At 43.6% G+C, this 14,912-nt stretch overlaps 1 protein-coding gene across 9 annotated transcripts in view; it reads right to left on the bottom strand.

Moving 5' to 3' along the window:
- The window catches only part of Akap6 (A-kinase anchoring protein 6), a 443,623-nt gene that overhangs the window by 334,521 nt on the left and 94,190 nt on the right, over nt 1-14,912 (bottom strand). For 8 of the 9 annotated variants that reach the window (XM_060387498.1, XM_060387493.1, XM_060387490.1 and 5 more), the window contains one exon: nt 5,748-6,111. In XM_060387498.1, coding sequence (XP_060243481.1) covers nt 5,748-6,077 — 330 coding nt within the window. In that variant the 5' untranslated portion in view covers nt 6,078-6,111. Of the gene's footprint in view, nt 1-5,747; nt 6,112-10,713; nt 10,733-14,912 lie in introns of those variants that run through there. The other variant, XM_060387497.1, reaches the window with a different exon arrangement.

Below are 14,912 nucleotides of genomic sequence, written 5' to 3'. Positions count from 1 at the left end.
AGAAAAACAGGCCAAGAACCGTAAAACACTCAGTTTTAGCTGAGTCGGCCAAGTAGGCAGCATCTCAGAGAGAATGCTGTCTGTGTTCCTGAAGACACGACAGCAGGGCCGAGGCAAGGTGTGGCCTAGCTAGAATAGGTGATGTCACCTATAAGTAAACAGAAGTCTGGAGGTGACTTAACTGGAATCAGTTCTTGACTCTAAATTCCACTTCAAGCTCCCACCACATAAGATTTGTGTCTGTATCTTTGACATAGGCCTGACTTTCAAAGTTATTGTATAAAATAGCTGTTTACAAAGCATTCGGACTTGGATGCGTGTGATATCTGGGAGTTAATCCAGACACTCGATAACTCACACAGGGTCTGGAGGGGCAGCTGGGAAAAGGCTCGCGCCCTCCTCACAGCTGGGAATTTGCCTCTTCACAGCAATGGGTGGAATAGGCTGCCACTTCAACTGAACCCAGGTAGCTTTCTCTTTGCTTCCTTTGTTTTCTGATCACTTTCCTTCACCCTTTTCAGGGTGCTCCCTCTGTTCAATACGTCTCTTTTTTTGTTTGGCCAAGCTCTTGCCCCTACCTTGCCTGCTTACAGGGTACCCACAGCATACTAAGCAATGAAGACTGGAATACTGACTAAGACAAGTAGTGTCTGAGAGAGAAACGTTAAGGCCAACACAACAACTACAAAGTCACCTTCAGAGAAGGTAAGGCTGGGGATGCAAAGTGTGTTGGTTCTGATAGGGCAGGTGGAAGGGGGTGAGTGTCTGGGTAAAAGATCTGAATATATACTGGTGTGATGTATGTGTTCACATGTGTGGTCATGTTCCTATATGTGTACATGGAGGCTAGTGCTCAACCTGGGGTGCTGCTCCTCACAGCTCACACACCTTGTTCTTTGAGGCAAGGTCTCTAACTAGGACCTGGAGCTCACAGATCAGGCCAGCCAGGCTGTCTGGCCAGCCAGGCTGTCTGGCCAGCCAGACCCAGGGATCCTGTTGTCTCTGTCATGTGCCCCAGTACTGGGACTGCAAGTGCACGCTTCGGTGCTAAGATTTGCACATGGGTTCTGGTGACTGAGCTCAGGTCCTCGTGTTTACACAGCAAGCACTTCACTGACTGAGTTACCCCCTCAGCCCATGAAAGCATATTTCCTTATCAAAATTATTGCCATTATCAGTCAAACAAAGACTTTCAAGGGTTTGGGCAAGCATATCCAGTTATGAAATGTATAGAATTTCTGAGACGATTCCCCAGGCAATATCCTGAGACTTCAGATACATTCACACTTACTATAGATTCTCACTAACAGGAGAACACCCCAAACATTCTTGGGTCTTGATGCAGCCAATGTTTTTGTCTGAGTTCAGTCTTCACGGAACAAGCACACTTCACATATGTTTTTGAAAACAAGCTGCCTGTGGGAAAGGAGGATCTGGACATCAATGCTGGGACCCATCTAGCTAGCCCCATGTATGAATTGCTCCTACCCTTAGTTCCCCACCCTGTCCTAAGCACCTAAGCATCTAGAAAAGAACTAGACATTCGATAAAAAAAAAAAAAAATGGTACAACTGTATAAGATAAAAAATAAATAACGTGGAATGAGGATTACATAATGTCTATGGTAAGGAGGTAAGTGTTTTAAGTGTCGGCATCAGAACTTGCTGGTCTAAGAATTTAATATATGACCACAGTAAAGCCCACTGTGTACATTTTCTAAAATCATTTGTTAATGAAGTTTTTTAAAAAGTGTCCGTTAATAGAATGTCAGTGAAGACCACGTTGGAATGACTTAAAGCAAGCACTGTAAAGGTAGTGTGAGGTTCGTAGACAATTAGATGTTCGTGTGTGTGCTCCCTTCATCAAACACAGAATAGGCCTCACCTTCTTGTTCCCAACCCCTGCCTGATCCTCTCCCAGGCCTCTGCGAGTGGATGTCAGAACCTGGCTGTGCCTCCGGCTAAGAGCCTGATGAGGATCCAGAGTCAGCTGTGCCACGGTGGGGAAACAGTCTCTAGGCAAAGGGCAGAAGACAAGCCGTGAGGCAGAAACTAGCCTGACATTGCTCTGGGGCTTCTGGAGTATCTGGGTATAGACTAGAGCAAAGCGGGGAAAGCCGTGCCAGAAATGTAGGCAGTGAGGAGTCAAAGGAAGAGATTTAAAGCAAAATAATGGTACAACTTGATGGACGTAACAACAAAACAAAACAAGCTACCAAGTATGAAATAAGCTGCAAGAGTGGTGAAGGTAAAAGGAAGCAAGATTCATAGAGGCTTTATGTACCCAAGCAAGGACATGGCTTGGTGTGGTGGCAGCAGCAGTGTTAGACAGCAGTGAATGAGCTGAGGGCACATCTGGGGGTGGTTTCCCTGTTGATAAGAGATGCACGTGTAGACAGAAAGTCATTCTTTGGCTAGGCAAAGAGTGGTCACTGTATCTCAGGCTATTAGAGGAGGACTAAGAGTGATTGAGTGGACATCCCCAACTTGAGATTTTTGCACAAGCAGAGAAGCCAGGTAAGAAACTGGGCTTTGGAACATCAGGGAAACATTGGAATGGAGAGAGCAAATTGGAATTTCTCTGCACCCATCCTTTAAAGGTGGTCTTTAAGGTCATGGGCATTCCCAGCCCTGGTGTGAGTTAGTATACTGGGTAACTAGCCAAAGCAGTGAATGTGAACTGGGACAACCGACCCAAGCTGGATCCGCTTGGCTGCAAGTCTTTCCTGGAACTACTCTCCAAGGTTGTCCTATTAGTCTCCACAAACACACTGCTCTGCCCCCTTTACTATTTTGAATTAATGTAGGATGTAAAAAGATGGCATATTTAAACTTTTAAATGCATCAGAATTCCACTGAATAAAGAAATATTGTACAATCAAGGAGAAGCCTAGAGAAGCATGTTAGGGTTCAGAACTAGGCCCTTTGTACAGACCGTGGTAGAGGCCACATACACTGAAGCTTGCTGACTTTGGGCTCCACCGGGAAGGGCTCTGTTGTTACACACATTTGATAACAGAGAATGCAATGAAGTAATTTAGTGAAACACACTCAGGAAGGTACTAACAGAAATCCTAGAGTAAAGTTAAGGTAGACAATTCCAGCCCATCACTGAACAGCCATTGACATCGTACGACCACTGTCCTGACCTTGTATCTCCTGTAGCTCCTTTCTCAACAGAGAAGATAGACCACATCCTGAAACATAGCAATGACAGACACAAGATGCCTTTTGAAAAGCACAATGACACCTACAAGGGGAAAAGCAGGTCTCCCTAGAGGTGACTTTCCAAACACTAAATACGTTAACGGCAGGAACTTTACATTCCTATTCTGAGTTAAAATTTAAGTTTCCATGTGTACTTTATTGATCTCACTAAGTTAAGTTGATGACAAATTAGCATTTTAAGACCATTTAAAATTTAATAATGTTTTTAGCTGACTTTTCTAAAAGTGTGTCCATCTCTTTTCCTTTCTCTTAAAGCATTTACCAACTTCCTGTGTAAATGTGAAGGCTTTGGGAGAAGGTAACACTTGATTTGCCTTACAAACTCAATCCTGTATCAACTTACGGAAGCCACACACTAGCTCAGCACTGGGGGGTGTGACGGTGTCCTCTAACTTCCGGTTTACTTTGTCCCCAAGATGCCCAGGGGCGTATTCCTCTGAATAAATTATTTCTGGGACCCAGTCACAATACTCCCTCTTGCATAGCAAGAAGCTCACAAGAGCTGCCATTCCACTGAAGCTGCTTCCCGCCATAGCTCTGCCACCCTGGTCAGTTAGTTTTTGCCATTTTGATACACGTTTGACTTATCTGAAATGAGGGAATCCCAATTGAGAAAATGTCTCCATAAGCTCAGGCTCTAGGCAAGCCTGAAGGGTATTTTCTTAATTAGTGACTAATGGGGTGGGGCCCAGATCACTGTAGGTGGCACTGTCCCTGAGCTGGAAATCCTCATGAAGGAGGACTCTGGCTAAAATGCTCAATCCCCATTCAGAAAGGCAAAGAGAATGGACATCAGAAGAAGGAGAAAACAGGGAACAGGACAGGGGCCTACCACAGAGGGCCTCTGAAAGGCTCTAGCCTGCAGGTATCAAAGCAGATGCTGGGACTTATGGCCAACCTTTGGGCAGAGTGCAGGGAATCTTATAAAAGAAGTGGGAAATGGTAAGACCTGGAGAAGACAGGAGTTCCATAAGGAGAGCAACAACCAAAAAATCTGAGCACAGGGGTCTTTTCTGAGACTGATACTCCAGCCAAGGACTATTGATGGAGATAACCTAGAACCCCTGCATAGATGTAGCCTACGGCAAGTAGGTTCTCTAATAAGGGGAACAGGGACTGTCTCTGATATGAACTAATTGGCTTGTTCTTTGATTACCTCCCCCTGAGGGAGAAGCAGCATTACCAGGCCACAGAAGAAGACAATGCAGCCATTCCTGATGAGATTTGATAGACTAAGATCAGAAGGAAGGAAAGAAAGACCTCCCCTATCAGTGGACTTGGGGAGGGGCATTCATGGAGAAGAGGGAGGGAGAGAGGGATTGGGAGAGGAGGAGGGAGGGAGCTACAGGGGGGAGTGAATAAAAAAAGTGAATAAAGCGCAATTAATAAAAATTTTAAAAAATGGGCAAAAAAAAAAAAAAAAGCAGACTGAGCAAGCCATGAGAAACAACCCTGTAAGCAGCACTCCTCTATGGACTGTGCCTGAGCTCCTGCCTCCGGCTCCTGTCTTGAGGTCTTGCCCTGATTCCCTTCAGTGATAGATTGTGACCTGATGGTTGTAACCTGAAATAAAACCTTTCCTGCCCAGGGTGTTCTTGGTCACAGTGCTTTCTCACAGCAGCAGGAATGTCAGTAACAACCGTTGCTCCAAGCTGAAGAGGCTAAGCCAGTCCACACTAAACATCGGGAAACACGCTTTCTCTCGACTGCACATCTTTCTTCTACGGCAGTTACAAGCTGTGGGTCATTCCAGTGTTAAGATAAGAATCTCTTTAGCCTTTTGTCTTATGGTGTTTAAGGTAAAAGAATCTTCCCTAAGACAAGATAACTTTTTCTATATACATCTCTAGAAGTCCTGTCTGCTATGTATGTTTTCCTTCAAGGACTGGGAGACAAGAAAGGCTATGGCAGGGTAAAGTCACAGTATGCATTTTCAGAGCCCTCATTTAATTGAACTCTCATAGCACGTTTAATCCTCACTGCTGTGACACTATCAAAAGGTCTGCAGAAGCCACAGACAGTTTTCAAACATCTGACGCGAGAGCGGTTGATATAAAAAGCTCCTTTCTTCTGCATAATGCATTGTCTTTGGATGAAAGACACTCTGAAAGGAGAACACTGCCCTTCCCACCAGGGCAGAAACCACAGTTTGCCTCAAAGACAGCATCAGCTTCAGCAGACGATACTAATCTCATGGCCTGCTCACCAGTGCAGCTCCATACTCTACCGCGAGACTTTGGTTAAGCCTTTTGCAATCATTTGTAAGATCCTTTCATTTTCCACAACTGATTTCTGTGACATCGAACAAAAATACCCTTCCTATTCCTTGTAACTGCTCTATTCTTAGAGACCAGTTTCACTCTAGATAATTGGCACATATAGTAAAATTAAAAGAAAAATGATCTATCTGTGTTTACTATCAAGAATAGTGTTTTCAAATCTGTTACCCTACTTTCCTTTTGGACTCTTCCTCACTGGCAGGTACAGAACTGAGACTTCTTTCCAAAGAACCTGCCTTACCTTGAGCTGAACTAGGTGCACATCCACATGCTTGCTGTCTACATCCTGCTGGACCGAGTAGGTCAGGTCACGGACTCTCTCTGAGGTCGTCCGGAGCCAGGTCTCAATCTCAGGCAAGTGCAGGACAATCTTCCAGTCGGCTGCTGTGTGCAGAGGGGGTGGCTTTCCATACTGCTGCTCAGCATCGACGTCCGTCGTGGCCTGTCCCCCCTCTCCTTCTTCCTGCTCCACAGTAGGCGTCATGTTGATGGCCATGGGTGAGGCATCTGTTGCCATGGGATCCGGGTCCTGTGCCCTCAGTGGAGAGAGTGTCACACTCATGGTTAACATGAAGAAATCTAAGCCTTACTTCCTTCCAAAACAGCTGAAAGGCAAAGGGAAATAGGAAAGCAAAGTCAGACTAGATCGCCAAATAAAGCAAAGATTCTTCACAGAAGAAACAGGGTTTCTAAATAAAGCCCAATTTCTAAATAAAGAAACCATTGCTCATAACAAAAACAGAAAGAGGTGTTTTGATTCTCTACTTTGTAGCCCCAAGACCCACTATGTAACGCAAGAGCATGGTGGTACTGTCTTATCAAATACCCATTTCCCTCATTTCCTTAGTTAAAAAAAAAAAACAAAAAAAAAACACTGAGATTAAGTGTGAATATTCCTACCCAGAATTAAAAACTACAGTCCCTACTTCCTTTGCAGCCAGCGGTGGCGCTGCAGCCAAGTTCTGGCCAATGAGAAGTGGAATCGCTCCACAGCAATCCTGAGAGTTTTTCAAGCGGCTGGCTGAACTAGGGTATGCCCGCTTGCCCTCCTGCTTTCCCTGCTCCTCCAGTGTGCGTGGTGGACTCCACGGCTCAAGATCTCGTACCATGTCAGGCCAGGAGATGCTCTAGGGTGCTCTAGGAGAAGATGTGAAGCACAGGGCTAGATACATGGGTCCAGGGAGATACTGAGGAGCCTTTCTGCCACTATTGTTAACTTGTAAAAGAGAACAAATTTCTATTTTGTTGAAATAATGATTAATAGGGACTTCCCTACTCTCTGCACCCAAACGTCATTTTGATTAAAACCAACATATTCAATAAAGTAAAGGAGGAGGATGTTCTTGTCACGAAACACCGAGCCAGTCTCAGATATTGCTCATTCTGAAGAGTTAGATAGACGATAGACACACAGACGGACAGACAGATAGCATTCCAAAGTGTTACTTTATCAAAAAGTCGATTATATCAATAGTTCAAATTAATGCTGAGAAATTAATGCTAAACCCATGTTACATTAATATAATATGTGGTTAAGTTGAAATTTTCAGAGGCTTTTGGAATTTTAATAGTATTAAGTGTTCCAACACATACTAGTAAAAAGTCTCCCAGACAGGACAGAATAACACTTCATGTCATGGTGAGCTAACTTTGCTTCTGAGGATAAAGGTTAGTTTCTAACAATGGTCCCGCTATAAATTCACCTCCCTTCTGGAAGTGATGTAGCATAAAAAAGGCTTTGGCTCTTATGCTTTATAATAAATGGATGTTATTTCAGTCTTGGGGGCAGCTTCTATTCAAGGCCAATGATTTTTCTTTGTATTTTACAAGGTTAACTTGTGTTGTTGTTTTGTTTGTTTTTTATGGTGTTTTTATTTGTTTGTTTGTTTTAACACATTCAATTTATACTTTCATTACTGAAAAGTAGCAGATCAAAAGTTCAGAAATTTAATGTGATTATCACAAAGTAGCTCACATTTCATCAGATTCTTAATATTCTCTTAGTGACTATCTTGCTTCCTACTGCTGTCAGAAAGGTCATGACCAAAGCAGCCTGGGGAGGAAGTAGCAGGAAGGAACCATGAAGGTCACAGTCTATATCCTGAAGGGAAGTCAGGGCAGGAACTCAGCGCTGGAACCTGGAGGCAGCAGCTGAGGCAGAGGCCATGGAGGAGTGCTGCTGACCAGTTTGCTTCCCATCAGCCTGCTTTCTTGTATAACCCAGGACCACCAGCCTAGGGGCGGCACCACCCACAAGGCCCTGAGTCCTTCCATATTGATCATTAATCAAGAAGAAGCCTTGCCCACAGACCAATCTGATGGAGGCATTTTCTCAATTGAGGGTCTGTCTTCCCAGATGACTCTAGCTTGTTTTAAGTTGACAAAAACCAACCAACCAAACCACACAGTAACAAAAAGCAGAGTTATTCTTACTCACCAATATAGAAGGAAAAAAAAATCAAGACAACTTCCAGTTTGACTAGCATCTAACCGCCAACACCAGAATGAGCAAGGGGAATAAGTAGACCTGCTGAACTAACAACAGTGCTGAAGAGTAAAGTCTCTGAACTCCTTAGGTACTCTTCCAGTACTGCAGTACAATCCCCTCTTTTCACCTCCTTCCTTCCTCCCTTCCATTCTTCTTTCTTCCCCCCCCCCCCCGTACCACACATAACTGAGACACCAGTCTCAGTTATGTATCCAAAACTACCTTTAAAGTTCTGATCATCTTGCCCCTAGCACCCAAGTGCTGGAATAACTGGAGTGTACCACAATGTCCAGCTACCTTTCCCTGATTTTTCAGCATCTAAACTCTGCCTTAAGTAAAATTTATCAGTGAATTTTCTGGAGCAAAGTTATCTGCAAAAGGCAAAAGCACATGTCATAAAGTTGGCTAACCACTTTGGTGCTTGCCTTAGAGAGCTGCCCGGCTGCGGGAGAGAGAAATGCGTTCCTGATATTTGTTTAACCATCTTGTGTTTGTTTTTTTAAAATAATAGTGATACTAGACTTGGCTAATAAAATTTTTTTTTTTTATAACAAAATGTCATTGAAGGGATCCAATCCCAGGAAGAGTTAGCTACCCCAGTACTTTCCTAGCCCCACCCCAGCCTCACACAGGCTCTGACTCTGACTTCACCAAACATGTCTAAATTATTAATCAGTTTGCTGTGTTCTAAAGATCAGTATCAAATCTCAGCCCCAGAAAAGGAATCTGATAACAAAGATTTGATAAGGCTTTCTTGTTCAAGGACATAGAACTGGTTACAGATGGAGAACACACTGATGCTAATCTAAGAAGCTAGACAGGCGGAGTCAGGGTGCTGTGCAGTGAACTGCCTCAGAGACACATAGACACAGATACACCTGCTTGTCCAGGACCCCTGTTTAACTACTGGGTGGCACTTACTGACCGCCAGTGTTGTGAGAGTCCTAAACCAAGTGATACACATCCTACCTTAAACTATGTAGCCATGTATCAGCTTATCCCATCAGAGACTTGTCTTAACCCACATTTCCATATATGCTAACAGGTGACATACAGGTAAGATTCGGGTAAGCACAGCGAATTCATTCAATATCTCTCAGCCTTAGTTTCCTCATCTGCAAAATGAGAACTAGATAAGATCTAGATAATATCTCATCTGGGCAGAAGAATGTGAGCTGCCTACACAGTAGAGATCCAAGGATTTCACAGCTACTTCAGCTTCTTCTCTGCACCGAAAACTGTGGTGGCTCTCCAGCATACCAAAGCACACAAACACAATCAACTTACTTGTCCCAGTTAACAGGAAAAAGAAATTAATACCAAGAAAAAGAATTTCTAAAGCATAGTTAGCATTGATAGTTCTTCCCAGAAGAGCAAACATGACAGGGACTCCCCACTGGGAATCTTCTACTTCAGACTAACAACACAGATGTGATTATATGTATAGAGGACAAACACAATAGGAAAACTAAACAGAGCAGTACTCTGGAGATCTGAAAAGCAAACTTCAAAGCAAGATTTTCCTGCTACAAATGTCCAACCAATCAAACTGCAAGCAAGGAACTCTTCTGTGCAGCCTGGAGGTCTTAGACAAAGCACTGTTTTACTGAGCTCACACTTCAGTTCGTGATGTTAACTTTCCTTTGCATAAACTTTGCCACTGAGAAACAAATGCATGTGTCATATGCTTCACAACCTTGGGACGTGGCATAGATGACTTACTGGGAAGCAATTACTATGAACATTTGATTTCCAACTCTAACAGTTAACATTGCAACATAGCAACACGGATGACTACACGCCTAGGTTTTCACAAAAATCACATCAGATTTAAAAGATAAACTTGTAATATAATTCTAGGTAATGGCTTCAACATATGGAGACTACAGTAATGACCTTATGTTGAATTTCCTGCCCTTCTCGTGGTTACTCATTCTTGCCTTTGAAACAAATTAATTACTCCACTTAAACGCAAATAGAAGGGAGTCAGCACAAGCCTCTACTTCCATACGCTGCAAGTTCTACTCTTCTCCTTCATGAGTCACTTCAGGAAGGAAAAGGTGCCTTCTAGTCACAAGGGTTTGAAGAAAGAAAAAGCCCCTAGACAACAGCTCATGACAGTGCAAGTGAAAGCATTGGAGCGAGCGCACACAGGTACCCACCGAGTTGGAACTGGCTCCAAGAAGGCAGAGGGCTGATCAGTCAGCATTTGAAACCCAAGGGCCCCCCCTCCTGTTATCAAATGCTTGTCTGTGGTCACCTTCCCAGCATTAGAGATAATACCTCCTTTATCCTGGCTCCTGATAAAAATAGCGTCCATCAAATCCTTTCCCTTCCAAACAACTGAAGAAGAGACAATATACAAAACACAAAGGCTGAAAGGAGTGATGATCTTAAATCTTTCCAAATTAATTTATGGAAGAGTTTTTCCTACCTTACTCTGCTTATTATCTTGTGGAAACAGAAGGAAACAGAGTACAGATTGCTTAATAAGGACTGATACTGGTATCTCTCTAGCAGTCCTAAAGTTTTGAGTTGAAGCCTGAGGTTACCAGAATGCCTCTGGTTTGAATAAACACATATGCTTAGATGAGGACAACCTTCTTAGGACAAATCAAAAGGCAAAGATCCCAGCAGCACAGCCCTCAAAAGTGCCCATCTCTCCTTTATCCTGTAATTTCCCACTCTTAAATAAAGAAGCAGAAAAGCAGGGACATACCAACTGTAAATGCTCTCATTCCTAATGTCTCTTCAGGATTAATCCTCTGGCTCCTCCTCCTCTCCCCATCCTGGCTTTCTGCTTGTAGCCAAACAAGAGAAAGGCCAGTGTCAGCTGCTCCGAGGCAGCGGTGCAGCAGCTTTGGGGCTCTTTAGTGACCTAACTCTTGAGTGAGGGCTGCTACGCAGTCCCTATTTGGAAGCTACTGTATATGTTACAGACTGTAGTCATGGGCAGGCCTTTTGCAAACAAGCAGTGAAAGTGATGAGTGAGCTGAGAAAAGGAGACAGTTGCTAAAACAAGGAGATGAGTGCATCCAGCCAAAGCTCGGAAAAACTGGGGTGACATCCCCCAGAAACCAAGCACCCCTAAGGCAGGATAAAGTAAGAGTAGCGTGCTAGCTGTCAAAGTCATCTGACGAAACAGGCTTGCATGTCCCCTCTTTCCTCCAGAAACTGTCTATTTCACGTGTGTGTTCCATGATGTGCACACTCTGAGAGGCAGTCTTGTCATCATGTAAACGAACCCTGAGTCTAGGCGGCCTTCCACGCTCTGCTTGCTCGATGCAACTCATTTTAGCCACATTAACACATCTGCGTGCTGCATGCTACAGCTTACAAAACAGAGGTGGAGGCAATTAAGTTAGGCATAATTCCATCAATCTTGACCTAACAAAGTGTCCCCCCTTTTTTCTTTCCTTTCATTTCCTCCTTTTCTATTCTGGTGATAACCATTTGCCATGGAGCAACAATTAGAGAGGAAAAACAAATCTCCTAGACTATTTTAATTTTTGTCTCATGATTTGATTGTATTAAGGAAAAACAAATGAACAAGAAACACACCCTATACCTCAGTCAAGGCTAGAAGAATTGGGCTCTGCAAGCACAGGAGCATGTTAATAGAGTGCTTAATTAAGTGCCGCCACCGCCCTACATGAATGAGAACTTAATTCATCTCCTGGCTTTAAGTCCTGCTGCCCGGATCTGGTGGGGTCCACAGACAGGAAACCGCACACCTTTAAGTCAAAGGGCTGCTGCTAAAGTTGGGATTCAAATTTGAGCTCAAGGAAGAAAGAGAAAGTAGCTTTGGCTCCCAATGGCACTTCAGAGCCATGATCTCTTCCTGTGCCTTCTCACCCATAGACTCCATGTCACGTGGGACACCTCACACTGCTCTAACTATCCTTCCAGCATCAACAGGCCATCTCAGGGTGAAGAGAAATCCAAGTGCACCTGCAGAGGGGACATGCTGACAAGTGGGCTGGCACAGACCTCCATAATTTATCAGCCCTTCCTCCTTCTCATATTTTAATGTCCTCCCTCCAGGCACACGGCTGATTACATCAGCTGCTCACTCAGAGTCCATGTGTAGAATTCTGGTTCTTCCCCTAAGCATGGCATCTTCCATCAGCAATGCTCCACTCATAAATCAAGATTCTTCCTCAGCCCCTCCTCCCTGATATCTGAGGCCTGGAGGGCCAGCCTGACCAGTTATCGTGCCTCATGTTTTCTCTCTTCCAGGACAGAAATAAGTCCGTGTCACAGAGATTCATTTGGTTGCTTGAGGTGGTCAGCCACAAAACACCCACAATCATGGATGATGTGTGTGTGGGGACACAATAGCATGGAATGGCTGTCTCTTATTCCCATCCCAAGTTGGCAAAGTCACCTTGAAGTATTAGGCAGCCTCCCTTCTCTTGTTTAAGACTGGATTTGTAAACAGGCATGGTGACAGGAAGATCTCTGGTGTACAGAATGAGCACCAGTCCAGCCAGGGCTACCAACAGGGCTACACACATATCTATCTTGTCTGAAAAAATACAAAGGAAAACACCAGTATATTTTACTTAATAAATACTATTAATGTGAGTAAAATGAATTAAGATTCATTTTAAATCAGCAGATGTTACTGAGAATCAATTATGTCTATAACAAGTTATGTTTATACGACTCATTGATTTAGCCTCAAAAATTATAATTTTATAGGGACAATCTCTGTTTCTCCCACTCCTAACACTAATACATGCTATATGGGCAAGAAATAGTCAAATACACACAGGAAATTAAAAGCCCTATTATGCCCCCAGAAGAATGGCATTCATCACTGGACAGAGTAATGTCCAGAGTAGGAGTACCATTTGCTGGAGAAGGTGTTATTTGAGACAAACTTAGTTTGATATAGATAGGAAAAGATAGAAGGAGGTTGAAGGGATTCTAGGCAGGGGGAAGCTGGTTAATAAGAACACCCTCACATCACGGAGGAAGAAGAATCAGCACTTAACTGCTGAGAGAACGGAGAACTCAGTGTGGCTCAAAAATATGCTCCAGGACAAACCACAGCCTTATTCTGATGACTATGGGTGCTGTATACTGTGAGATTTGGAATGAATCTCACAGGTTGCAAAATCTGAAAAGATGGCTTAAAAAGTGGAGGGAAGGATTGAGGGAGCCTGGTGTCTTCAAGGACACCACAAGAAGACTTACAGAGTCAACTAATGGGGGCCCATGGGGCTCACAGGGACTGAACCACCCACCAAAGAGCTGCATGGGCTGGACTTGGCCCCTACACATATGTAGATGTGCAGCTTGTTCTTCATGTGGGTTCCCTAACAATTAGAGTAGGGGCTGTCTCAGACTCTCTAGCCTGCCTTTGGATCCCTTTGCCCTCACTGGGCTGCCTTGCCTGGCCTCAGTGGGAGAGGATGTGCCTAGTCCTGCTGTGACTTTATATACCAGGCTGGGTTGGTATGGAGGAGGGCTTCCCTTCTATGAGAGAAAGGGGATGGGGGATGGGGGATGGGGGGACAGGGAGATGGGGGAGGGTGGGACTAGGAGGAGAGGGTTGAGATGTACAATCAGGCTGTAAAGTGAAAAAGAAAGAGAGACAGAGAGAGAGAAAGAAAGAAAGAAAAAAATAATTGCATCATCCAAATGAGAGAGAGAGAGAGAAGGAGCTGGGATAGTGGTGAAGGCCTAGGCCTGTAATCCCAGCACTAGGGAGGCAGAGACTGATCTCTGTGAGTTGGAGGCCAGTCTGGTCTACAAAAGTTGAGTCCAGGACAGCCAGGGCTTTGTTACACAGAGAAACTTTGTCTCAAAAAAACAAAAGAGAGAGGGGGAGAGGGAGGCAGAGGGGAGAGAGGGAGAAAGAAGGAGGGAGAGGGAAAAGAGAGAGAGAAAGCAGGTAAAATGAGACAATAAGCAATGTGTGGAACCTTATTTACCAAGGAAAGAAAATGAAAAATAAAAATTAAAAGAATCAAAACTGCTTTTTCTAGGCAAAGTCTTCATCAACACTGAATATAATCTTAAAACTTCCTGTAGTGCAAGGTGGGAAGTTAGATAAGGAAGTAGGGAGAGGAAAAGATAGAGGGAGGGAAGGAGAGAGGGAGGGAGAGAGGGAGAGAGAGGAGACTGACTTCATATCAGAGTGATTAAGGGGACTCTGTGTTCTGTCCTGCCTACCCCATTAAATATAAAAGAAGTCTCCATTTTTAGTTCTCCATTAGTACTGGTTCACAATCCTAATACCACTGATTTGAAATGGAAAAGTTTTAAGTACCATTTTATATAATTATTTTACCTTTTCCTTGTTCTAAAATTTCTTTAAATTTATTTTACAGTAATACATATTAATTAAAACATTGTCAAGATGGAAGCATTGAGGTTAAAAGATCCTCTTCTGTCCCCATATTCTTAACTCCTGACAACAAATGATGAGAGTCATACCCTCCATCACCTACATATGAAAAGTAAGAAAGAGGATGAGCCACAAGAGCACAGTAATCCTGGAACATCCTGAATTTCAAATTCATTAGTCATCTGCATTAATGCAGCAATTCATCTGTGTTTGCTAATTCAGCGTGAGTTCCCAGATATTGACAAGTATCCTAGGAAAGGCTGCTGAGGAGATGTAGAGACAGCCGACTGGTAAAGATACCTAATTTTCCTCCCTCCTAAAAACCTACAATCAGTACCAAGAAGGGTTTTTCTGGCAAGTAAACACCAAAAGTAAGAGGAAAAGCAATATTTTTAAAGCTAGAAATTAGATAAACAAATATTAAATGGTTTTCATAACTTATAAAAGTTAAATCCTAAGCCAGTAAGTAATTCAGGGAGCAAAGAAGCAACATGCCTTTTCTTTCAAGTGTTTTGGAACTGGTGACCTAGTCATCTCTGCAGGTGGACAGAGGATTGTGC

Source organism: Meriones unguiculatus, chromosome 7 (assembly GCF_030254825.1).
Source record: "Meriones unguiculatus strain TT.TT164.6M chromosome 7, Bangor_MerUng_6.1, whole genome shotgun sequence".
NCBI classification, from domain to species: Eukaryota; Metazoa; Chordata; class Mammalia; order Rodentia; family Muridae; genus Meriones; species Meriones unguiculatus.
The sequence above is the reverse complement of the archived record's forward strand: the minus strand, read 5'-3'. Positions and strand labels throughout refer to the sequence as shown.